Source organism: Papio anubis, chromosome 1 (assembly GCF_008728515.1).
Source record: "Papio anubis isolate 15944 chromosome 1, Panubis1.0, whole genome shotgun sequence".
Lineage (NCBI taxonomy): Eukaryota > Metazoa > Chordata > Mammalia > Primates > Cercopithecidae > Papio > Papio anubis.
In genome coordinates, this window is record NC_044976.1 from 14,783,042 (window position 1) to 14,810,495 (window position 27,454).

The 27,454-nt window shown below is 43.6% G+C and overlaps 1 protein-coding gene across 2 annotated transcripts in view; it reads right to left on the reverse strand.

The window, feature by feature from the left end:
• Positions 1 to 27,454, reverse strand: part of FBXO42 (F-box protein 42) — a 98,151-nt gene that overhangs the window by 60,339 nt on the left and 10,358 nt on the right. For both annotated transcript variants that reach the window (XM_021936465.2, XM_003891189.4), the window contains exon 2: positions 6,776 to 7,042. In XM_021936465.2, the coding sequence (XP_021792157.1) occupies positions 6,776 to 7,025 (250 nt within the window). In that variant the 5' untranslated portion in view covers positions 7,026 to 7,042. The remainder of the gene's footprint in view (positions 1 to 6,775; positions 7,043 to 27,454) is intronic.

Here is a 27,454-nt window from a genome sequence, read left to right on the forward strand (position 1 = left end):
CGTCTCACTCTGTTGCCCAGGCTGGAATGCAGTGGCACAATGTCAGCTCACTGTAACTTCCACCTCCCATGTTCAAATGATTCCCCTGCCTCAGGTTCCCAAGTAGCTGAGATTACAGGCGTGTGCTACCACACTCAACTAATTTTGCATTTTTAGTAGAGACTGGGTTTCACCATGTTGGCCAGGTTGGTCTCAAACTCTTGATCTCAAGTGATCTGCCCATCTCGGCCTCCCAAAATGCTGGGATTACAGGCGTGAGCCACCATGTCTGGCCAGGAGACCCCATTTTTGTTTTGTTTTTTTTTTGAGATGGAGTCTCACTCTGTCACCTAGGCTAGAGTGCTGTGGCGCTATCTCAGCTTACTGCAACCTCCAACTTCTGGGTTCAAGTGGTTCTCCTGCCTCAGCCTTCCGAGTAGCTGGGATTACAGGCACGCACCACCACGCCCAGCTAATTTTTTTTTTTGTATTTTTAATAAAGATGGGGTTTCACCATGTTGGCCAGGATGGTCTCAATCTCTTGACCTTGTGATCCACCCACCTCGGCCTCCCAAAGTGCTGGGATTACAGGTGTGAGCCACCGCGTCTGGCCAACTCCATCTCTTAAAGAAAAAAAAAAAAAAGCCTTTTCCAAAAGTGACACAAATTAAAATCTACATGCAAGAAAATGAATATAGACATCTTTCATGAAAATGAACTAAAAATGAGTCACGGTCCTAAATGTAAAACATAAAACTCCTTGAAGGTAACAGGAGACAAACTAGATGACCTTGAGCTTGGGGATGACTTTTTAGACACAACACCAAAGACATGATCCATGAAAGAAAGAATGACCAGGCGTGGTAGCTCACACATGTAATTCTAACACTTTGGGAGGCCGAGGTGGGAGGATAACTTGAGCCCAGGAGCTCAAGACCAGCCTGGGCAACACAGGGAGACCCTGTCTCGACAAAATATTTTTTAAAACATTAGCCAGGTATGGCCGGGTCAGTGGCTCACACCCGTAATCCCAGCACTTTGGGAAGCTGACCGAGGTGGGTGATCACTTAAAGTCAGGAGTTTGAGACCAGCCTGGTCAACAGGGTAAAACTCTGTCTCTACTAAAAACAAAAATTAGCCAGGTGTAGTAGCATGCACCTGTAATCCCAGCTACTCGGGAGGTGGAGGCAGGATAATTGCTTGAACCCAGGAGGTGGAGGTTGCAATGAGCCAAGATTCCACTACTGCACTCCAGCCTGGGCGATGAAGTGAGACTCCATCTGAAAAAAAAGAAAAAAAAATTAGCCGGGTGTGGTGGCATGTGCTTGTAGTGCCAGCTACTTGGGAAGCTAAAGTTGGAGGATCGCTTGAGCCTGGGAGGTCAAGGCTGCAGTGAGCCCTGATCACACCACTAGATTCCAGCGTAGGTGACAAAGCAAGATCTTATCCCCTACTCAAAATAATTGATAAGCCAGAATTCATTAAAACTAAAAGTTTCTGCTCTGTGAAAACTACTGCCAAGGGAATGAGAAGATAAGCCACAGACTGAGAGAAAATATTTGCAAAAGACATATCTGATAAAAGACAGTTATATAGAATATCCAAAGAACTCTTAAAACTCAACAATATTAGGGCCGAGCGTGGTGGCTAATGTCTGTAATCCTAGCACTTTGGAAGGATGAGGCAGGTGAATCACTTGATGTCAGGAGTTTGAGATCAGCCTGGCCAACATAGTGAAACCCTGTCTCTGCTAAAAATACAAAAATTACCCAGAAATCACTTGAACCCAGAAGGCGGAGATTGCAGTGAGCCAATATTGTGCCACTGCACTCCAGTCTAGGCAACAGAGCAGGACTCTGTCTCAAAACAAACAAACATACAAACAAACAAAAAAACTCAACAACATTAATAAACAAACAACCCAATTAAAAAACGGGTCAAGGCCGGGTGTGGTGGCTCACACCTGTAATCCTAGCACTTTGGGAGGCCAAGGTGGGTGAATCACGAAGTCAGGAGATCCAGACTATCCTGGCTAACAAGGTGAACTCCGTCTCTGCTAAAAATACAAAAAATTAGCCAGGCGTGGTGGCGGACGCCTGTAGTCCCAGCTACTTGGAAGGCTGAGGCAAGAGAATGGCGTGAACCCAGGAGGTGGAGCTTGCAGTGAGCCGAGATCGTGCCCCTGCACTCCAGCCTGGGCAATACAGTGAGACTCTGTCTCAAAAAAACAAACAAAATAAAGGGTCAAAGGCCTGGCATGGTGGTTCATAATTCCAGGACTTTAGCAGGCCCAGGTGGGAAGATCGCTTGATCCCAAGAGTTCAGGACCAGCCTGGCAACACAGTGAGACCTCATCTCTACAAAAATAAATAAATAAATAAATAAATAAATACAAAAATTAGCTGGGTGTGGTGGTACACACCTGTAGTCCCAGCTACTCGAGAGGCTGAGGCGAGAGGACTGCTTGAGCCCAGGAAGTTGAGGCCGCAATGAGCTATGATCATGCCACTGTGCTCTAACCTGGGTGACAGAGCAAGACCTTGCCTCAAAAAAAAAAAAAAAAAAAAAACCACACGCACAATAAAAATCGGTCAAAGACCTGAAACAGACACTTCACCGAAGAAGATACGTGGATAACACATAAGCACATGAAAATATGCTCCATATCATTTGTCATCAGGGAAACGCTAATTATAATGAAATACCACTACACATCTATGAGAATGATGAAAATCCCAACTACTACTACAAATGCTGGTGAGATTGTGGAGCAAAAGGAACTCTCATTCACTGCTAGTGGGAGTACAAAATGGTTCAGCCACTTAAAACAGTTCGGCAGTTCCTTACAAAACTAACCATGCTCTTACCATACGATCCAGCAATTGTGCACCTTGGTATTTACCCAAAGAAGCTGAAAACTTATGTCCACAGAAAAACCTGCACATGGATGTACACCAGCTTTATTCATAATTGTCAAACCTTGGAAGCAACCAAGATGCCCTTTCAGTAACTGAATGGGTAAACAAACTGCGGTGCATCTAGACAATGAAATATTACTCAGCACTAACAAAAAAAGAAATCATGAAAAGAAATGGAGGAAGCCGGGCACAGCGGCTCACGCCTATAATCCCAGCACTTTTGGAAGCTGAGGCAGGAAATCACTGGAGCTCAGGAGTTTGAGACTAGCCTGGGGAACAGCAAGATCCTATCTCTATAAAATTTTTTTTTTTAATTACACAGGCATGGTGGTGCACACCTGTGGTCCCAGCTATTCCAGTGGCTGAGATGGGAGGATCACTTGAGCCCAGGAGGTGGAGGCTGCAGTTAGCCAAAATCACGCCAATGCACTCCAGCCTGGGCAACAAAGCAAGACCCTGTCTCCAAAAAAAAAAAGAGGAAACTTAAATGCAAATATTACTAAGTGAAAGAAACCAATCGGAAAAGGCTATATACTATATGATTCCAACTATATGACCATCTAGAAAAGGCAAAACTGGCCGGGCGCGGTGGCTCAAGCCTGTAATCCCAGCACTTTGGGAGGCCGAGACGGGCGGATCACGAGGTCAGGAGATCGAGACCATCCTGGCTAACCCGGTGAAACCCCGTCTCTACTAAAAAATACAAAAAACTAGCCGGGCGAGGTGGCGGGCGCCTGTAGTCCCAGCTACTCTGGAGGCTGAGGCGGGAGAATGGCGTGAACCCGGGAGGCGGAGCTTGCAGTGAGCTGAGATCCGGCCACTGCACTCCAGCCTGGGCGACAGAGCGAGACTCCGTCTCAAAAAAAAAAAAAAAGAAAAGGCAAAACTATGGAGACAGTAAAAAAATCAGTGATTGCCAGAGGTTGGTGGAAGGAAAGGATAAAGAGGGAGAGTATACAGGATTTTTAGGGCAGTGAAGCTATTATGATATTATAACAGTGGATATGTGTCATTATACATTCATCCAAACCCATAGAATACATAACACCAAGCATGAACATTAATGTAAACTATGGACTTTGGGATAATAACAATGTTTCAGTATAGGTTCATCAATTGTAACACATGTACCACTCTGGTGAGGGATGCTGATAATGCGAGAGGCTATACATGTGTCAGGATAGGGGGTAAATGAGAAATTGGTTTTGTTTCTTTTTTTTTTTTTTTTGAGATGGAATCTCACTCTGTCATCCAGACTTGAGTGCAGTGGCTCGATCTTGGCACACTGCAACCTCTGCCTCCCAGGTTCGAACAATTCTCCTGTCTCAGCCTCCCGAGTAGCTGGGACTACAAGCACCCACCACCATGCCCAGCTAATTTTTGTATTTTTAGTAGAGATGAGGTTTCACCATGTTGGCAGGCTGGTCTTGAACTCCTGATCTCAAGTGATCCGCCCACATTGGCCTCCCAGAGTGCTGGGAATACAGGCGTGAACCACTGTGCCCGCTCAGAGGAATCTGTTTCTCCTGCTGAATTTTGCTGTGAACCTAAAAGTGCTCTTAAAAAAAAAAAAAAAAGTCTATTAAAATTAAAAACAAAGAAACAAAACTATCTCATCAGAGACTTCTGCCAGAAAGATCGATTTAAGACTGTGAGTACTAGGGTAGGGTTCTTTTCTTAAAAAAATAAAAAAAGAAAGAAAAGGAAAGAAAAAAGAAAAGAAAAGGATAGGACAGGATAGGATAGGGAGAAGAAGAGAGAAGAGAAAAGAAAAAAGAAAAGAAAACCAAAATAAGACTGCCAAAGAAAACCTAGGATAAATTCATATATTTGATTAAATCACAGTCCCTTACCCGTGGTTTTCCTCCCTTTATTTGAGAAGTGAAAGCATGTATTTCCACAGTGCAGGGAGCCAATCTCTCCTGAAGAGCTCGTCAACTCAGAATATAGAAGCAGGCTGTGTGTGCCAGTATTAGCAGTTATAATCAAATAAGCACAGGGCCCATAGAGCAGTTTCAATAGCTGGCTGTTAGCCCTCTAGGTGGACTTTGGGAGTTGACAAGGACTTCCCTCCCCATGAGAACCACCTTGATGCAAGGAAAATATTTTAAAACTGATTGATTCTGATCTAAAGATTGTTCTCTGTTATATCTCTGGCTGTCTTGTTCCCCCAGGAAAGAACACATCGAGACAATCCTCACTTGATCAAAAATTACTCAACTTGACTGATCATCTTCAAACAAAAAGCAGGCCCTTTCCGCTTAAGATGCAATGAAGCCACTAACTACTTTCTGCTAATTAAAAATACAGCATGTCTAGCAACCTAAACATTTAGCAAAAAGTTGAAATCTTGATTAGGAAAAGGATGAAAAAAGGACCAGAGTCTTGCTCGGTCGCCCAGGCTGGAGTCCAGTGGGTGATCTCGGCTCACTGCAACCTCCACCTCCTGGGTTCAAGCAATTCTCCTGCCTCAGCCTCCCCAGTAGCTGGGATTATAGGCACCCACCACCACGTCCAGCTAATTTTTGTATTTTCAGTAGAGACAAGGTTTCACCTTGTTGGCCCGGCTGGTCTCGAACTCCTGACCTCAGGTGATCTGCCTGTCTCAGCCTCACAAAGTGCTGGGATTACAGGAGTGAGCCACTGCACCCGGCCAAGAAACATATTTTAAAAAGTAAAAGATGTACATAGGGTCTTTGCTGTTTAGAGATAAAATCAAATGACAAATGCTTTCAAGAAAGCACAGTTGCTAAAAGTAGCTACTCAGAGACAATATGCAGCCTTAATCAGAGCATGGACTCTAAAGCCAGATTGCCTGAATGTGAATCTTTAATCCTGTATTTACTACCCATGTAAATAAGTTAACTGTGCCTCACTCAGTTCTGTCATCTATAAAATGCAGTATGTTCTAGTCATAGTTTGCTATGTGAATGTAAAGCAGTTACAATAGTGCTTGACACATGATAAAAGCTATGTTCACATTGGCTATTACTATTATGCCACATCCATTTCTATTTTGCCCATTCAAGAACAATACTATTAATTCACCTGGGAGGCTGAGGCGGATGGATCAGGAGATCGAGACCATCCTGGCTATCACAGTGAAACCCCATCTCTACTAAAAATACAAAAAATTAGCCGGGCGTGGTAATGGGCGCCTGAAGACCCAGCTACTCCAGAGGCTGAGGCAGGAGAATGGCATGAACCCGGGAGGGTGAGCTTGCAGTGAGCCGAGATTGCATCACTGCATTCCAGCCTGGGCGACAGAGCAAGACTCTGTCTCAAAAAAAAAAAAAAAAAGAACAATACGATTAACCAGATCAACTCTAAGAATATGAAGCTTTCTGGCCAGGCGCGGTGGCTCACGCCTGTAATCCCAGCACTTTGGGAGGCCGAGGCGGGCGGATCACAAGGTCAGGAGATCGAGACCACAGTGAAACCCTGTCTCTACTAAAAATACAAAAAATTAGCCGGGCGCGGTGGCGGGCGCCTGTAGTCCCAGCTACTCAGGAGGCTGAGGCAGGAGAATGGCGTGAACCCAGGAGGCGGAGCTTGCAGTGAGCCGAGATCGCGCCACTGCACTCCAGCCTGGGCGACAGCGTGAGACTCCGTCTCAAAAAAAAAAAAAAAAAAAAAAGAATATGAAGCTTTTAAAAAGAATCCTCATTTTAAAAAATGCAAATGGGATTAGATACTTTAGTATTCAAGCTGTTCATTAAACTAACCAGGGTAAGAAAAAAAAGAAAATGTAGTATCATCTAATACCAGATTTTATAACCATAATACATTTAAGGGAGGAAAAAAACTAAATTTGGAGTCTAAAAATAAATCAATGAAATTTGAAATCAATAAATAAACCTTTCTCCTATCCACAGTACCTTTGATAAGTCGATACCACTGTTTGCAGACAAGGGCCGCAGTTTTGTGTTCCTGATATGGTGACAGAAAGGACAGGATATACTCCAAAACCTCTTCTGGCAGCTCCGACATGGACCTATTATGTCTAGTCTCGTCAGCCTCCAATACTGGGTGGGGCTCCTCATCTTGCTCCATTGTCCCTTCCAGCACAGTTTCTTCCTGGTCCACAGCCATGAAACTGTCATCTTCACTGTCTGAGGAGCTGGCCATGACATCCCACTCAACAGCTGTAATAGGTAAAATACAAATATCAGTATTGCACTGAAAGCAGCTCAGAAACAATTCAGGCATGCACATCTAAGCTCTTCATAATTTCGTTTCCACTCTCAGTATGAAATCTGCTCTTCAGCACTTTCCAACACCAGTTGTGAGCCACCTTAATTCGACAGGTACAGCTCAAATACCAAGCCCATCCCCAAAGGCTTCTGATTACATTTTCTCTCTTCACTGAAAACCAGAGTGGCAGCCAAGTTCTGGTATAACCATAAACCAGAAAACTTGTTCTCCAACAATTCCTCTAACTCAAGGATCTGACTGACTGACAGCAAAGAGAAGAGCAACTAGCCTCCTTGGCCAGTAACAATGATCTAAGACCTCAAACTTTGAAGAAAAAACTAACTCTGGGTCCTGCAAAGAGTAACAACATTCTGAGAATATAGGTTAAGAAATAACGGGTGCCGGGCGCGGTGGCTCAAGCCTGTTATCCCAGCACTTTGGGAGGCGGAGGCGGGCGGATCACGAGGTCAGGAGATCGAGACCATCCTGGCTAACATGGTGAAACCCCGTCTCTACTAAAAATACAAAAAACTAGCCGGGTGTGGTGGCGGGCGCCTGTAGTCCCAGCTACTCGGAGGCTGAGGCAGGAGAATGGCCTGAACCTGGGAGGCGGAGCTTGCAGTGAGCCGAGATCGCGCCACTGCACTCAGCCTGGGCAACAGAGCGAGACTCCGTCTCAGAAAAAAAAAAAAAAGAAATACTTGGCGGGTGCAGTGGTGGCTCAAGCCTGTAATCCCAGCACTTTGGGGCCGAGGCCGGAAGGCGGATCACGAGTCAGGAAGATCGAGACCATCCTGGCTAGCATGGTGAAACCCCGTCTCTACTAAAAAATACAAAACAGCAGTGTGGTGGCAGGCGCCTGTAGTCCCAGCTACTTTCGGGAGGCTGAGGCAGGAGAATGGCCACAGCCTGAACCCAACCTGGGGCCGGAGCTTTGCAGTAAGGCGAGATGGCGCCACTGCACTCCAGCCTGGAGTGACATACAGCAGCGAGACTCCGTCTCAAAAAAAAAAAAAAAATAACGGGTTTGACCAGAGCCGCAGGCTGGCTCACACCTGTAATCCCAGCACTTTGGGAGGCCAAGGCGGGCAGATCGCCTGAAATCAGAAGTTTGAGACCTGCCCGACCAACATGGAGAAACCCCGTCTCTACTAAAAATTTAGAATTAGCCAGGCATAGTGGCACATGCCTGTAATCCCAGTTACTCGGGAGGCTGAGGCAGGAGAATCACTTGAACTTGGGAGGCAGAGTTGCAGTGAGTTGAGATCGTGCCACTGCACTCCAGCCTGGGCAACAAGAGCGAATCTCCAACTCAAAAAAAAAAAAAAAAAAAAAAAAGAAAGAAAGAAAGGAAAGAACAGTTTTTCTAAGCTTTTATGCAGGATGAGTTACTTAACCTTTTTCTTGTTTGCCCCGAGAATACTCGCCAGCAGTGCCTGCAACTGCGGCACTGACCCCGAGTTAACTTTGCCAGAAACAAAAGACATCATCCTATTTATAGAATTCTGTTTTTAGTAGTGGTTATTTCCATTTACAAAATATAGTAATTCTTGGTTGGGTGCACTGGCTCATGCCTGTAATCCCAGCACTTTGGGATTGCGAGGCGGGCAGATCACCTTAGGTCAGGAGTTTGAGACCAATGTGGGCAACATGGTGAAACCCCGTCTCTACTAAAAATACAAAACTTAGCCAGGTGTAGTGGAGCGTGCCTGTAATCCCAGCTACTCAGGAGACTGAGGCAGGAGAATCGCTTGAACCTGGGAGACAGAGGTTGCAGTGAGCCGAGATCATGCCATTGCACTCCAGCCTGGGCCACAGAGCAAGACTCTGTCTCAAAAACAAACAAACAAACAAACAAAAAGAAAGAAGATAGTAAATGAAGAAGCCAAGAATAGGCTTCACTTGCTAAAATACCAAATACAAGGCAATATTTACAATAGAAAATATCATAAGAGATCCAGGCAGTAAAAAACTAGAACATGAATGTCTATCAACAACAGAACAGATAAATTGTGGTACATTTGCCATGAAATATTATAGAGCAAAGAACCATAGGTTACATACATATAAATAAATCTCTCAAACATAATGTTAAGCAAAAGAAGATAGAAGGCCAGATGCAGTGGCTTACACCTGTAATCCCAACACTTTGGGAGGCCGAGGCGGGCGGATTACCTGCGGTCAGGAGTTCAAGACCAGCCTGGCCAACATGGTGAAACCCCGTCTCTACTAAAAAATATAAAAATTAGGCCGGGCGCAGTGGCTCACACCTGTAATCCCAGCACTTTGGGGACCGAGGTAGGCGGATCATCTGAGGTCAGGAGTTTAAGACCAGCCTGGTCAACATTGGTGAAACTCCATCTCTACTAAAAATGCAAAAACTAGCCGGGCGTGGTGGTGTATGCCTGTAGTCCCAGCTTCTAGGGAGGTTAAGGCATGAGAATCACTTGAACCTGGAAGGCGGTGGTTGCAATGAGCCGAGATCATTCCACTGCACTCCAGCCTGGGCAATAGAGTGAGATTGTCTCAACAAACAAACAAAAAACTAAAACTTAGCCAGGCTTGGTGGCGCACGTGCCTGTAATCCCAGTTACTTGGGAGGATGAGGCAGGAGAATCACTGGAACCTGGGAGGCAGAGGTTGCAGTTAGCCAAGACTGGGCAACTGCACTCCAGCCTAGACAATACAGTGAGACTCCATCTCAAAAACAAAAACAAAAACAAAAACAAAAAACAGAACACAGAAGAATGGGCAAGCACAGTGGCTCATCCCTATAATCCCAACGCTTTAGTAAGCCAAAGCAGGAGGATCATTTGAGGTCAGGAATTTGAGACCAGCCTGGGCAACAAAATGAGGCACCATCTCTATAAAAAAATAATTAACCGGGTGTGGTGGCACTCATCTGTGGTCCCAGCTACCCAGGAGGCTGAACAGGAGGACTGCTTGAGCCCAAGAGTTCGAGGCTACAGGAAGCCATGATCACACCACTGGACTCCAGCCTGGGCAACAGAGTGAGACCCTGTCTCGAAGAAAAAAAAAAAAAAAAGAAGAATATATATTGTATGATTACAATGATATCAAGTTCAAAATGAGGCAAAATTTATGCTGTTACAAGTGAGGTATCTGAGGTACTAGTAAAGTTCTGTTTCCTGATTGGGTACTGGTTACACAGATGTCTTTTGTTTGTAAAAAATTTACTGAGCTGAATACTCATGCATTTCTCTAAAGTTTGTTAAAATACTGGCTGGGTGCAGTGGCTCATGCCTGTAATCCCAGAACTTTGGGAGGCCAAGGCGGGTGGATCACCCGAGGTCAGGAGTTTGAGACCAGCATGGCCAGCATGATGAAACCCCGTGTCTACTAAAAACACAAAAATTAGTCGGGTGTGGTGGCACGTGCCTGTAATCCCAGCTACTCAGGAGACTGAGGCAGGACAATTGCTTGAACCCGGGAGGCAGAGGTTGCAGTGAGCTGAGGTCACTCCACTGCACTCCAGCCTGGGCGACGGAGCAAGACTCCATCTTAAATAAATAAAGTTTGCCAAAATAAGCCATTATCAGCAGTTACTTCTAGTGAGAACATTATTGATAATTTTAAAAATGTCTTCTTTGTGTTTATCTGTAGTCCCTAAATTTTCTACAAAGAAAACATACACACAGAGGCAGGCATCTCATTTATACTCCTATGACATGATACACAAAGTCTGAGGTAAAACCAGTAAAATGAAGGAAATAGGGTGTTTTATGTAAGAACTGTGTTGCAGATTAGATTCTCCAGGAAGCAGATGCTAAACAGAATTCAGAATGAAAAAAGTTTAATGGTAAGTAACTTCTGGAAGAAGTGCAGAAAGAGCAGGATTGGGCAGGAGGAACCATCAGACCACAATGCAGACCTGACAAAGCCTGTCCAACAGAGAGCTTGGGAGCAAAGACAGCCACTCAGCGGAATGTAGTACTGGGCAGAAAAGGCAAAGCTCTTAATCATTGCTACGCTCAACCACTGGCAGAAGGCTCCAAAGCTGAGGCAGACACTAAAGGAGCTAACAGCTTCAGCTAGCCTCCTTACAGATGGACAGTCCTTTTGAAGGGATATTTTTATTATTTTTTAATACATTTATTTCCCTTGCTCCACACACATCTACCCAGATCATTTACTATGCCACCCCACTTTACAAATTTCCAGCATTCCCTCTAGCACTGATGAAAGTAAGAATAATAAGGGTCTTCTCTTCCCAGTTCTTCCCAGAAAAGGTGGATTGCGGGGGGGCAGAGACGAAGAGAAGAGTAATCTCGAAATATACTTTGGGGCTTTGAGAAAGAGCTGAAATGTTCCAAAAAGTGACAGAGGGGGGACAGCAGAGAACAGAAACCTCCTACCTCATCTCCACCACTGCAGTAATTCATGCACTAATTATGTGTAACATCTTTTAAAACTGGAAGGATCACATTAAGGAAAATGAAAACATGAACTCATAGAATTGCTTCCAAGATAATTTATCTACCAAACTGGCTGAAAGCTCATGATACTACAAATGTGTCCTAGCACAGTGGCTATTAGAATCTTAGTGATAATCAGCAATTGGTGGCTACTTGGAAGGACTGGAATGGCTTAAGTCCACCTGGTGGTGTGGGGGAAAGGCAGTGATGGTGAAAAGGGAGCAATTCCCTTCATTCCTCAAAAGCAGAAGAGTATTATAATGGGTTTCCTGAAAACTGTATTAGAAAAAGGATCCCAGGCCAGGTGTGGTGGTTCACGCCTGTAATCCCAGCACTTTGGGAAGCTGAGGCAGGCGGATGACAAGGTCAGGAGTTTGAGACCAGCCTGGCCAACATGGTGAAACTCCGTCTCTACTAAAAACACAAAAATTAGCTGGGCATGGTGGCGCATGCCTGTAGTCCCAGCTACTCGGGAGGCTGAGGCAAGAGAATTGCTTGAACCTGGGAGGTAACGTTGCAGTGAGCCGAGATTATGCCACTGCACTCCAGCCTGGGTAACAGAGTAAGACTCCATCTCAGGAAAAAAAAAAAAAGAAAAGAAAAGAAAAGAAAAACGATCCTAGTTAGGCCTCCTTCCATGCTCACGGGGATAAGGTGTTTTTCAACATGACTGACTTGCTAGAGGGAGGCCTTTCAAACAACAGAGACCTCCATTTCCAGCCCAAATTCCTGTCTTAAAACATATGCCGAGTGTGGTGGCTCACACCTGTAATCCCAGCACTTTGGGAGGCCAAGGCGGGTGGATCACCTGAGGTCAGGAATTCAAGACCAGCCTGGCCAACATGGTGAAACCCCGTCTCTACTAAAAATACAAAAAACTAGCTGGGCGTGGTGGCAGGTGCCTGTAATCCCACCTACTCAGGAGGTTAAGGCAAGAGAATGGCTTGGACTGGAGAGGCAGAGGTTGCAGTAAGCCGAGATCACGCCATGCACTCTAGCCTGGGCAACAAAAGCAAACTCCATATCAGGAAAAAAAAAAAAAAAAATCAAACCATGCCTTTTATTACTGGAAAAAATATCACTTCCCATAGTCCCTCTTACTTGTTCCCTTGTATATTATCATTTCCTACTGGCTAACTTCCCTGATTTATTAACTTTCTCATATATATATAAAAATATATATACATATATATACACAGATATAAATATATATATACACACATATATATAAATTTTTTTTTTAAGTAGGGTCTCACTCTGTCACCCAGGCTGGAGTGAAGTGGCACGATCTCAGCTCACTGCAACCTCTGCCTCCCAGGTTCAAGTGATTCTCCCACTTCAAACTCTCAAGTAGCTGGCACGTGCCACCATGCCCAGCTAATTTTTTTTTTTTTTTTTTTTTTGAGATGGGAGTCTCTCTCTGTGCCCCAGGATGAGTGCAGTGGCATGACCAAATTTTTGTATTTTTCGTAGAAACAGGGTTTCACCATGTTAGCCAGGTTGGTCTCAAACTCCTGACCTCAAGTGGTCCACCCACCTCAGCCTCCCAAAGTGCTGGGATTACAGCCGTGAGCCACCGTGCCCAACCTAACTTTCTTATGGTTTTAACCTCCACTCAGTTCTAAAATTCACCAAGGAAAAGAGTCCAAAGAAATGGATTAGTTTGGCTGCATGGTTGACATTTAAATTAAATACAGCATCTCAAATACAGTTGCTCCCTTGCACATTTTGACAGACTATAAGCCTAAGGTCTGTTGCAGAACAAAATTAATCAATGGAGGCTGCAAAAGATTATTTACATTACTATTTTTCCCAATCAGAATAAATTTGATTCAATAAAACTCACTCTCTTTCCAAATTGTCTTAAAATACAATAGCAAGCCAACATAAAGAGACTCATACTGCTGTAATAGCCAATATTAAGCAATTTCCACCATTCAACTGTTACACCCTCCACAAAAACATCAAACCCCATACCTTTGAGGGCATGTTTGCTAATTTGGCCCTAGGAACAGATGCCAAGGAGAACACACATGGGTGAGCTCAGATGCAACTCCTCTGTAATTACATGCCCAACACCAATTTGCATAGCACTTCTTTTTCACTTCCATGATTAGGTAACAAAATCATCACTCATATTCCCCCAAGGATATAGAGGCATTTTGAAACCCTGAGTTTTTCTTGTTTTCATCCCAAAAGAAGCCCTATAAACTTTTCACACGTAAGTATACTAACTCAGTGAATGTAGTTTTCATGAAACTGTTTAAAAGAAGTCCTTCTCACCTTTCACATTTGTGTTAGACCTTCTCAGCTTCCCCAACGGATTGAATGAATGTACTAGAATATGAGCTCCCTGGGGACACGACCATTGGCCTAGGCATCTTTGTCTTCTTAGCACTAGGCATTCAAATGAGTGTACGGTTTATTGACATGTCTACTCAGAACACCTTTGTGCTGAGCTTGCATGTGTTTTGTTTTTTTTTAAGATAGGGTTCTGGCCGGGTGCCGTGGCTCACGCCTATAATCCCAGCACTTTGGGAGGCCAGGGTGTGCAAATCACCTGAGGTCAGGAGTTCGAGACCAGCCTCAACATGGAGAAACCCCGTCTCTACTAAAAACACAAAAATTAGCTGGGCATGGTGGCGCATGCCTGTAATCCCAGCTACTTGGGAGGCTGAGGCAGAAGTGCTTGAACCTGGGAGGCAGAGGTTGCAGTGAGCCGAGATCATGCCATTGTACTCCAGCCTGGGCAACAAGAGCGAAACTCTGTCTCAAAAAAATAAATAAATAAAAAATAAAGATAAGGTTCTGCTCTGTCACCCACTGTACAATTATAGCTCACTGCAGCCTTTAACTCCTAGGCTCAAGTGATCCTCCGTCCCAATGTTCCAAAGTGCTGGGAATACAAGTAAAAGTCACAGTGCCCAGTCGTTATTTTATAATAGAAATTACATCATTAGGCCAGGTGTGGTGGCTCATGCCTGTAATCCCAGCACTTTGGGAGGCTGAAAAGTTAAAAAAAAAAAAAAAAAAAAAGAAGAAGGGACTGGACTGAATGGAGGCACCCACGGTCATCCCACAGCATGAGGGCTTCTGAGGTTTTAGGGACAAAGCAGCAACCCTGAACAGATGTCATTATGAACTCATAAAATTAACCACCTTAGCAGCACTAATGTAGGCTAAGTACTAAATGCTACTCTTGAAAATATAAAATACTGTTGAATGAGAGATATATAGAAGATCATAAAATGATTCAATCTAAGACAATAAGCCTTCTTATGAATATACCACCATTATCATTGTATCAACTCAAATGAAAAAGTTATAGAAAGTGGAAAAAGGACAAAATTAAAAATTCTACCCTACTCCGTGCATTCAACAAATATCAATGAAACATTTGCTATATGTAAAAATACTGTGCTTATTGCAAGCTTGACTACTATCAAATATTAAAAACACAAAAAGAAAAAAATATACTGTGCTCAGCTCCCACACAACGTACAAAAAGAAGATATGTCACTATTTGCTCTCAAACAGATTGACCCACTAAGAGCCAAGGACACATAAATTAATAATAACAACACAGAACATTATATAACAAATGACCTATGAGACAAAACAAGAAGCTTTAGTGGTTCAAGGAAGAGATGGCTTCCAACCAGTATAAGGAAGGTTCACAGACAAGCATTTCAGCTGAGTTTTAAAGATTAGGTAGAAGCCAGGTGTGGTGACTCACGTCTGTAATCCAAGCACTTTGGGAAGTCAAAGCAGGCAGAAAACTTGAGTCCAGGAGTTTGAGACCAGCCTAGGCAACATGACAAAACCCTTCTCTACAAAAAATACAAAAATTAGTTGGTCATGGTGGCGCACACCTGTAGTCCCAGCTACAGGGGGGTTGAGGTGCGAGGATCGTTTGAGCCAGGAGGTTGATGCTGCAGTGAGCCAAGATCGCACAACTACACTCCAGCCTGGGTCACACAGCAAGACTCTGTTTCAAAAAATCAAAAAACAATAACAAAAATAAAGAATAGATAGATTTCAGAGAATAAAATTGGAGAAGGTGAAGGTATTAAACATTGTCAAATTATTGTCCCTTAAACTGATATCCTTTGTCACTTACAGAATTACCTTTAGAGCTGGGTGCAGTGGCTCACACCAGTAAACCCAACACTTCGAGAGGCCAAGATGGGCAGATTGCTTGAGCCTAGGAGTTCGTGACCAGCCAAAGCAACAAAGGGAGACCCTGTCTCTATAAAAAACACAAAAATTGGCCGGGCGCGGTAGCTCACGCCTGTAATCCCAGCACTTTGGAAGGCCGAGGTGGGTGGATCACAAGGTCAGGAGATCGAGACCATCCTGGCTAACACGGTGAAACCCCATCTCTACTAAAAATACAAAAAATTAGCTGGACGTTGTGGCGGGTGCCTGTAGTCCCAGCTACTCAGGAGGCTGAGGCAGGAGAATGGCATGAACCCAGGAGGTGGAGTTTGCAGTGAGCCGAGATTGCTCCACTGCACTCCAGCCTGGTGAGACTCTGCCTCCAAAAAAAAAAAAATTAGCCAGGCATGGTAGTGCAAACCTGTTGTCCCAGCTACTTGGGAGGCTGAGGTGGGAGGATCTCTTGAACCCAAGACGTGGAGGCTGCAGTGAGCCAGGATCATGCCACTGCACTACAGCTTGGGCAACAGAGCAAGATTCTGTCCCAAAACAACACCAACAACAAAACAGAGTTACCTTTAAGACAAAAAAAAAAACAAAACTGAAAAACACATTTTTTACCTAATTGTTTTTATCGTACACACTATTTAATATTTTAAATTCTACACTAACAAAGCGTATAATCTAGAGACTTCTTATTACTGACAGTCTGACAAAAAAAAAAAAAAAAAAAGCCTAGAAACAGAATAATTTGGCACAACCATTGTTGCTATTAGCAAACTGAGCTACTACGACAAGCAAAGTCAGGAAGCTATTTTACAAAGCATACCAAATTTCATAACAGATACCAGCTGCAGTTTTTAAAAATGGTGAACTCCTTAGTGTGTTACCCAATTAAGATTCCCTTAATAAAACAGAAAAATTTGTAAATGGAAAAATAAAGTATTTCCACAAACTACCCATCAATATACTTTCTTTTTTTTGTTGTTGTTTTGTTTTTGAGACAGAGTCTGGCTTTGTCACCTAGGCTGCAGTGCAGTGAAACTCACTCAAGTGATTCTCCTACCTCAGCCTCCAGAGTAGCTGGGATTACAGGCATGCACCACCACGCCCAACTGATTTTTGTATTTTAGTAGAGACAGGGTTTCACCATGCTGGCCAGGCTGGTCTCGAACTCCTGACCTCAGGTGATCCGCCCACCTCGGCCTCCTAGAGTGCTGGGATTACAGGCGTGAGCCACTGCATCCAGGTGAAAATTTCTTATGGAGAACCATGTGTTTTAAATTCAGCAAAACGTTTTATTTGGTAGAAAGGTATCATGGAGGCCGGGCGTGGCAGCTCACGCCTGTAATCCTAGCACTTTGGGAGGCCGAGGCGGGTGGATCACAAGGTCAGGAGATTGAGACCATCCTGGCTAACCCAGTGAAACCCCATCTCTATTGAAAATACAAAAAATTAGCGGGGCGCGGTGGCGGTTGCCTGTAGTACCAGCTACTCGGGAGGCTGAGGCAGGAGAATGGCATGAACCCGGGAGGCGGAGCTTGCAGTGAGCCGAGATCCCCCCCACTGCACTTCAGCCTGGGCTACAGAGTGAGACTCCATCTCAAAAAAAAAAAAAAAAGAAAGGTATGATGGAACTTTAATGCCCAAATCTTTATATATATGTGTGTGTGTGTATATATACAGTGTGTGTGTGTATATATATATAGTGTGTGTGTGTGTATATATATATATTCTTTTTTTTTTTTTTTTTTTTTTTTTTTTTGAGATGGAGTTTCGCTCTTGTTGCCCAGGCTGGAGTGCAATGGCACGATCTTGGTGCAACCTCCACCTCCCCAGTTCAAGCGATTCTCCTGTAGTAGCTGGGATTACAAGCATGCGCCACCATGCCCGGCTAATTTTGTATTTTTTAGTAGAGACGGGGTTTCTCCATGTTGGTCAGGCTGGTCTCGAACTCCCAACCTCAGGTGATCCACCTGCCTCAGCCCCGCAAAGTGCTAGGATTACAGGCATGAGCCACCATGCCCGGTCTCTTTATTGTTAATACAACTACTTGAGTTTTAAATTTTCTTCTTGAGGCCAGGTGTGGTAGCTCATGCCTGTAATCCCAGCACTTTGGGAGGCCAAAGCAAGTGGATCACTTGAGTTCAGGAGTTCAAGACCAGACTGGGCAACATGGTGAAACTCCCTCTCTACAAAAAATACAAAAATTAGCGTGGTGTGGTGGTGCACACTTGTAGTCTCAGCTACTCAGGAGGCCAAAGTAGGAGGATCACTTGAGCCCAGGAGGTAGAGGTTGCAGTGAGCCAAGATCGCACTGCTGTATTGCAATCTGGACAACAGAACCAAACCCTGTCTCAAAAAAAAAAAAAAAAAGAAAGAAAGAAAAAATATATTCTTGCGTTAATTCTGATAGGTGATTTTTTTTAAGGATTTATAAGTCATCTAAAACACACAAGCCAGAATCATGTTAATTCTGATAGGTGATTTTTTTTTTTAAGGATTTATGTCATCTAAAACACACAAACCAGAATCATCTTAATTCTGATAGGTGATTTTTTTTCTAGGATTTATAAGTCATCTGAAACACATAAGCCAGAATCAACTACACCTTTCATTACTCACGTAATTTAAACAAACTAACAAAATATGGAGATGAGCTACACAAATGTCATCTGAGTAATGGCTAAAGGCCCTTAAACAAGATAGGCCTGCTCCGAAAACATTCAGTTTACTATGAACCATTTAATCTTTCTAATCCCAAAACGTGTCAACCAGGAAGCCTGCTCACTTACATAGCACCATCTCTCTCTATGACCCACTTCTAAACATCATTTTAACTTCCTTTTTTTCCCCATTAGACTGTACACTACTTGAGAGCAGAGACTAAGCCATATTTATCTTTGTACGTCTGGCACATTAGTAGACACCTTATCAGTATCAGTGATTTTTTGATGAAGATCATGAAGTCCCTTACTGATGAGGGGTGTTAATGACTCACTTCTGGTTGCAAAGTATACTCTTGAGGTGTTCAGTGTTGAAAGACTTCACTGAACCACACTTTCACATTGCCTTGCTTATGACCATAAGCACAAAGCCATCTGTAAGACAGTCCATCTTAGTTGAGAGTAGAGCATAAAATCTATCCTTCTTCATTGACGAATTTACTGAAATAAAAATAAATCTTAAGCAAAGGCATAATTACACTTTTATGTAAATCTGCAATACCGTCAGGAGCCCAGCTGAAAAACCAAAAACCAAAACAAAACAAAAATGCTAACTTTTAATTGTGATAGGTCCCAGAAAAAAAACATTAAAAGGAGTTCAAAATTAGAAAGATAAATAGATTCAGAGTTAAAGATAGAGCCTAAAGTATTTCGCCCAAACCATTCAATTCTTTAAAGCATTTTAAAATCCAAGTAACACAGAAAAGTGACCATCCTAAGAGCAGAGCTGGATGAATTACTGCAAAGTAAACACGATCTCTTTTATTTTAAGATGGGAAAGTTTTTGTTTTGTTTTTTAAGACGGAGTCTCACTCTGTCGCTCAGGCTGGAGTGCAAAGGCGCAATCTTGGCTCACTGCCACCTCTGCCTCCCAGGTTCAAGCAATTCTCTTACCTCCGCCTCCTAAGTAGCTGGGACTATAGACACACACCACCACACCCGGATAATTTCTATATTTTTAGTAGAGACTGGGTTTCACCATATTGGCCAGACTGGTCTCAAACTCCTGACCTCAAGTGATCCACCCGCCTCAGTCTCCCAAAGTGTTGGGATTACGGGGGGGGGGGGGGGATCCACCACGCCCAGCTAGAAAAGTTTTAAACAATCAAAATGATAGACATATCCAAGTCACTTAGCTTATACTGACAATTGCCACTATGAGAAATTCCAAGGTTTTCTATGAAACCAGTAAGACTCAAAGCTAACAATCCACATTTGTCAAAACCCACAGCATCAAAGAGTGAAATTTAATAGATGTAATTTAAAAAAAAAAAAAAACACATATTTAGGAGGCTGGGGGATCCCAGATTATGACAAAATAATCTAACTACATTACAAATATATGAGACCACCTTGGGTGGAGGAAAAGATGTTAACGTAAGTAACTTTGGAAACAAGGGGCATCTGTAAAACTATAAAGGCAAAAGAAACTGCATATAAGCACTAGTCTCTACTTGACAAAGTTGTTTCTCACAAAAGTAGAGGCTAGCAATACTAATCTAGCCATATATGTATACTGGTATTGAACGATTAAGTAAATAGTTGGCAGACGGCTAGACCCAAGTTTCTTATTGGAGTGGGAATTTACAGACAGTCAAGGAAGGAGAATAGAATGATCCTGTGATAATGGATTAGAGTAGGAGACAGGATGAACTCATGTTTAAATAGATACAGATGGTTACATATAGAAATATTTACAATTGGTGTATAATACATACACACACATATATATACATGTGTTAGTATACACTCATCTACCACCTTGTTCTGTTAACTGAAAGGGCCTACAAGTAATAAGCATACCTAGCACCCAGATGTTCTTTCTAATGCCACTCTCCAATAAAATAAACCAGGGCTCCTTGGTGAAATGGCAGAATCCAGGAGAAGGACAGGAAATATATAAGACGAGCCTGGAGAATCCAGTACTGCCACAAAGTAAGGAAGGGCCCTAAAAACAAAAGAAAATTGATGGGATTGTGTAAAAGGGGCAAAGGAGACTGATCAAAGAGCTCCTGATGGTCAAAACTGAAACAGCTGGGCCACAAAATAAATTGGTATTGGATTAAAACCCAAAGTAGAGGCCAGGTGCTGTGGCTCATGCATGTAATCCTAGCACTTTGGCAGACTGAGGCGGGTGGAGTGCCTGCACTCAGGAGTTCGAAACCAGCCTGGGCAACACGGTGAAACCCCGTTTCTACTAAAATACAAAAAAATTAGCCAGGTGTGGTGGTGTGCACCTGTAGTCCCAGCTACTCGGGAGGCTGAGGCAGGAGAACTGCTAGAACCAGGGAGGCGGAGGCTGCAGTGAGCCAAGATCACACCACTGCCCTCCAACATGGGTGACAGAGCGAGACTCCATCTCTAAATCAATCAACCAATCAATCAATGAATCTCAAAGTACAAAATGAATATCCACAAATTCATATTGATATAACTGATTAACAGAAAAAAAAAAAAAAGGCCGGGTGCAGTGGCTTATGCCTGTAATCCCAGCATTTTGGGAGACCAAGGGAGGCAGATCATGAGGTCAGGAGTTTGAGACCAGCCTGGCCAAAATGGTGAAACCCCATCTTTACTAAAAATACAAAAAATTAGCCAGGTGTGGTGGTATACACCTGAAAGCCCAGCTACTCGGGAGGCTGAGGCAGAATTACTGGAACCCAGGAGGCAGAGGCAGGAGTGAGGCAAGATCTCGCCATTGTACTCCGGCCTGGGAAACAGAGCAAGACTCCGTCTCGGGTGGGCGGGGGGAAGAGGGGACTCTCCCCTGCAGATTTCCAAATAATCTGTGCATGTACATTTTCCTCTCACTTCCAGCAGTAGAGCATAATTTCCCCTACCTTCCTAACTTGTCTCCACCTAGGTGAAGTTATTATATTATCCTCATACAATGTAGCTAGACACTAAGCTAGTTTTACAATGGATAGAAAGTAATTTCATTCCTGCATACCTTGGGTAAATAAAACTTTCTGTGTATCTATGACAGGAAATTCATAATGGGGAAATGAAGGTTAAAAATTTAAAGTAGGCAGGGTGCAGGGGCTCATGCCTGTACTCCCAGCACTCTGAGAGGCCAAGATGGGAGGATCACTTGAGCCCAGGAGTTCAAGACCAGCCGGGGCAACATAGACTAGGCCCCGTTTCTACAAAAAAATTTTTAAAATTAGCTGGGTGTGGTGGCAGCTACTTGGGGGGCTAGGGTGGAAGGATGGCTTGAGTCCAAGAGGTGGAGGCTACAGGGAGCTATGGTCTTACCACTGCACTCCAGCCTGTGTGACAGAGTGAGATCCTATCCCCCACAAAAATTAATTAATTTGGCCAGGCACAGTGGCTCACACCTGTAATCCCAGCACTTTGGGAGGTCAAGGCGGGCAGATCACAAGGTCAAGAGATTGCGACCATCCTGGCCAACATGGTGAAACCTGTCTCTACTAAAAATACAAAAATTGGCTGGGTGCGGTGGCTCACACCTGTAATCCCAGCACTTTGGGAGACTGGGGAAGGTGAATCACCTGACATCAGGAGTTCGAGACCAGCCAGGCCAACATTGTGAAACCCCATCTCTACTAAAGACACAAAAAATTAGCTGGGCATGGTGGTGGGCACCTGTAATCCCAGCTACTTGGGAGGCTGAGGCAGGAGAATCACTTGAACTCCGGAAGTGGAGGTTGCAGTGGGCCAAGATCCCACCATTGCACTCCAGCCTGAGCAACAAGAGCAAGACTCTGTCTCAAAAATAAAATAAAATAAAATAAAAATACAAAAATTAGCTGGGTGTGGTGGCGTGTGCCTGTAGTCCCCAGCTACTTGGGAGGCTGATGCAGGAGAATCACTTGAACTGGGAGGCGAAGGTTGCAGTGAGCCGAGACAGCACCACTGTACTCTGGCCTGGTGACAGAGTAAGACTCCATCTCAAAAACAAATAATAATAATAATTTAATTAAAAAGTAAAAACCGGACTGGGTGCGGTGGCTCACACCTGTAATCCCAGCACTTTGGGAGGCTGAGCCGGGCAGATCACCTGAGGTCAGGAGTTTGAGACCATCCTGGCTATGGTGAAACCTTGTCTCTACTAAAAATACAAAAAATTAGCCACGCATGGTGGCAGGCTCATGTGCTCCCAGCTACTCGTGAGGCTGAGGCAGGAGAACAGCATGAACCCGGGAGGTGGAGCTTACAGTGAGCAGAGATCACGCCACTGCACTCCATCCTGGGTGACAGAGCAAGACTCTGTCTCAAACAACAACAACAACAAAAAACAAAAAACAAAAAAACAAAACAAAACAAAAGTAAAAACCGGCCAGGTGCGATGGCTCACGCCTGTAATCCCAGCACTTTGGGAGGCCAAGGCGGATGGATCACCTGAGGTCAGGGGTTCGAGACCAGCCTGGCCAATATGGTGAAACCCTTTCTCTACTAAAAATACAAAAATTAGTCCAGCATGGTGGTGGGCACCTATAATCCCAGCTACTCAGGAGGCTGAGGCAGGATTTTCACTTGAATCAGGGAGGTGGAGGTTTCAGTGAGCTGAGATTGCACTAGAGGGCAACAGAGCAAGACTCAGTCTCAAAAAAAAAGAAAAAAAAATGCAGCCGGGCGTGGTGGCTCACACCTGTAATCCCAGCACTTTGGGAGGCTGAGGCGGGCAGATCACCTGAGGTCAGGAGTTTGAGATCAGCCTGACCAACATGGAGAAACCCCGTCTCTACTAAAAATACAGAATTAGTCAGGCATGGTGGTACATGCGTGTAATCCCAGCTACTTGGGAAGCTGAGGCAGGAGAATCGCTTGAACCCGTGAGGTGGAGGTTGTGTTGAACCGAGATGGTGCCATTGCACTCCAGCCTGGGCAACAAGAGCAAAACTCCATCTCCAAAAAAAAAAGAAAAAGTATATTATATCAGTTGCTGGTTATATCTCATTAACTCTAATATTTAGTCACTTCTGATACAGCGTATTTGTTCATTCTGGGGTAACAGATTTAGGACAGGGAAAAACAAGTGAAATAAAAATGTAATTCCCTCTTTGCCACCTTCAATAAATTTAATCACACACACTGAGAGCTTTGTTTGCACTTAAAATGTATAGCTTAAAATTTTTAAATTGCTGCAACACAGAAGGAAGGCACATTGTTATTATTACCATTGCCATAGTTGAATGAAGGAAGATTAAATATATCTATTATTCTCCAAAAAAAGAATGCTTATGGAATTGATGAAAAAATTTAATAAATGACATTGCTATATTGGGATTTAGTAAGCAAATAAAGTTATTCTCCTGGACCCTGAAAAATAAATCTTATTTGGTTTAACTACTCCTACCAACAATGTTTCAACTAATGAATTTCTTTTCTTTTTTTTTTTTTCAGATGGAGTCTCTCGTTCTGTCACCTAGGCTAGAGTGCAGTGGCACAAACTCAGCTCACTGCAACCCCCGTCTCTAGAGTTCAAGTGATTCTCCTGCCTCAAGCTGCTGAGTAGCTGGAATTACAGACATGTGCCACCATGCCCAGCTAATTGTTGTATTTTTAGTAGAGATAGGGTTTCACGGCCGGGCGCGGTGGCTCAAGCCTGTAATCCCAGCACTTTGGGAGGCCGAGACAGGCGGATCACGAGGTCAGGAGATCGAGACCATCCTGGCTAACACAGTGAAACCCCGTCTCTACTAAAAAATACAAAAAAATAGCCGGGCGAGGTGGCGGGCGCCTATAGTCCCAGCTACTCGGGAGGCTGAGGCAGGAGAATGGCGCAAACCCGGGAGGCGGAGCTTGCAGTGAGCTGAGATCCAGCCACTGCACTCCAGCCTGGGCGACAGAGCCAGACCCTGTCTCAAAAAAAAAAAAAAGAGATAGGGTTTCACCATGTTGGTCAAGTTGGTCTAGAACTCTCGACCTCAAGTCATCTGCCTGCCTCAGCCTCCCAAAGTGCTGGGATTACGGGTGTGAGCCACTGTGCCTGGCCTCGACTAATGAATATTTTTGATAAAATGAATAAAATTATCAGGCAATAGTGACCAAAGCATGTCATGAATTTAACAATGAGAAGAGTAATGGCTTTTTCCAACAGATTTCAATTCAGTCATCTGAAGTACTTGTTTGTGAAATACCTTAAACTCCTTTCTCATTTCTGGTCTCTGCTCTTGCTGGCCATCCCCTCTTGCTGAAATACCATACTCGTACTTGCCAGTAGGACAAATTCCTACTCTGTTACATAAGAGTTACCTCTTCTTGAGGTTCTCCTATCCCCTCCAGCCAATTAACTATTCCTCTGACCTTCTATTTATTTTGTACAGTATCTTCATTATCTCAAAGTTATATAAATATTTGTAGAGTGAGGTGGCCTACAAGACCTTAGCCAACATTAGATAAATACTACAGATAGTTTCTACTTTTCACCACTTCATAAGTTACAATTCTGCTTATTAACCACTTGCCTAATTAAAACCCACATTAAGAGCCAGGAGTGGTGGCTCATGCCTATTATCACAGCAACTCAGAAGACTGACAACAGAGGATCGCTTGAGGCCATGAGCTCAAGACCAGCCTGGGCAAAATACTGAGACCCCCATCTCCAAGAAGAAAAAAAAAATGCCAGGTATGGTGGTGTGCACCTGTAGTCCCAGCTATGTGGGTGGCTGAGGTGGGAAGATCACTTGAAGATTGCACCACTGCACTCCAGCCTGTAACAGTATAAGACCATGTCTTAAAAAAAAAAATTAATTGAAGTATGAAAAAATAAAACCTACAATTTACTTCTCATTGCTATGGTTCCAATAAAGTCACAACAGCACTAAAGCAATCAAGATGCAAAAATGCACAGCCACGAGTTTCCTTTAAGGAAAATATGCTTTAAGATGTGGTGTCCAGAAATGTGAAAATTGCCAGTACCAACTGTCTTCTTATGTGTGTTGAATCATACTGTATTTCAGATGGGTAGTGTCATGCCTGAAAACAGTTAATACTAGTTCAATTTTAAGAGTCAGCATTTAAAGGGATGGAATCCAGAAAACTAATTTCCATCTCTGACCTTCTATAAATTTGCTATGATATCAGGAAAATTGATTTTGCATACTGTATCAACTGTATGGTAAAAGTAATAATCCATCAGAAACTTCAAAAGGCTATGTTCTATACCATTTCTATGAAAACAAGTGATGACTGTGCAGAATACAAATATATTCAAAGATAGCTTATAATATGAAATTCAGCTACCAGACACAAATATGGGGAAGACAAAAGTGTTCACTTCATTTAAGACTGGTTCTACAGATAAGACTAATGCCCTGAGAACACCTCCCTGGCACTTGGAGCAAAAGGCCAATGATATGGTCTATTTTAAACAGTCCACTTTTCTTTTTTTTTTTTTTTTTTTTTTTTTTGAGACGGAGTCTTGCTCTGTCGCCCAGGCTGGAGTGCAGTGGCCAGATCTCAGCTCACTGCAAGCTCTGCCTCCCGGGTTCACGCCATTCTCCTGCCTCAGCCTCCCAAGTAGCTGGGACTACAGGCGCCCGCCACCTCGCCCAGCTAAGTTTTTTTTGTATTTTTAGTAGAGACGGGGTTTCACTGTATTAACCAGGATGGTCTCGATCTCCTGACCTCGTGATCCGCCGGTCTCGGCCTCCCAAAGTGCTGGGATTACAGGCTTGAGCCACCGCGCCCGGCCTCCACTTTTCAATAACGTTTAAAATAACCCACAACTAAGAACATAATTTCACTGCTTCATGTTTACTAGTCTGTATCAGTTTACAAACTAAAATTAAACTGACATACACTTAACAGAATTCCCAACACAATAACATTATCATACAAAAGATAATACCAAGGTTGTTATGAGTTATCCAGTTCTCTGTTACTTCCTAATGCTGCAAACTACAAATCAGAACCCCAAATAGGAGAAACGCTAAATAGTACATGAAGATGACTCATACAAGCAAACAGGTATGCAAAAACATTCAAAGTTCTTTTATTCTTAAACATTGAAATTCCTTAAAGCAAATACAAATTAAATGGAGTTTTAGAAGGGTAAACAGTGATCCTAAGATAGTATCAGGAAGAAAAAACTATTTTAATAATGGCCACATGCAGTGGCTCACTCCTGTAATCCTAGCACTGTGGGAAGCCAAGGTGAGCTAATAGCTTGAGCCCAGGAGTTCAACACCATCCTTGGCAACACAGTAAAACCTTGTCTATACAAAAAAAAAAAAAATTAGCCAGGCTTGGTGGCTCTGTCTCAAAAAAAAAAAAAAAGAGAAAAGAAAATAAATAAAATTACCGACATGATGGCTTGTGTCTCTAATCCCAGCGACTCAGGAGTCTGAGGTGGGAGGATTGTTTGAGGCCAGGAGTCCACCTGGGATCACTCCTCCTGCCTCAACCTCCCAAGAAGCTGGGAGTCCAGGAGCACACCACCAAACCCAGCTACCTTTTTTTATTTTGTAGAGCCAGGGTTTTGCCACATCACCCAGGCTGGTCAAACTCCTGGGCTCAAGTGATCCTCCTGTCTTGGCATCCAAAAGTGCTGGAATTACAGGTGTGAGACACCATGCCCCCGGCTCATGTCGCAACTAATCTGTCGCAACAGAGAGAATTAGCTGGTTTCCCACTTCCTTCCTTCTTCCTTCTTCAATCTATTCTTAATTTTGCTGTAGTATTAAACTTCATGATGCAAATCTGGGTCAAAAACTTTTGACTGGGCCAAGCACGGTGGCTCACACCTGTAATCCTACCACTTTGGGAGGCTGAGGCGGCTAGATCACCTGAGGTCAGGAGTTCGAGACCAGCCTGGCCAACATGGTGAAACCCTGTCTCTACTAAAAATACAAAAAATTAGCTGGGCGTGGTGGTGGTCACCTGTAATCCCAGCTACTAAAGAGGCTGAGGCAGGAGAACCGCTTCAACCTGGGAGGCGGAGGTTGCAGTGAGCCAAGATCACGCCATTGCATTCCAGCCCAGGTGACACTGCAAGACTCTGTTGCACCAAGGAAAAAAAAACCTTTTGACTGTTTTAATGCCTATTCTTGAAAATTCAAGTTTTGTCTTGTTTTGT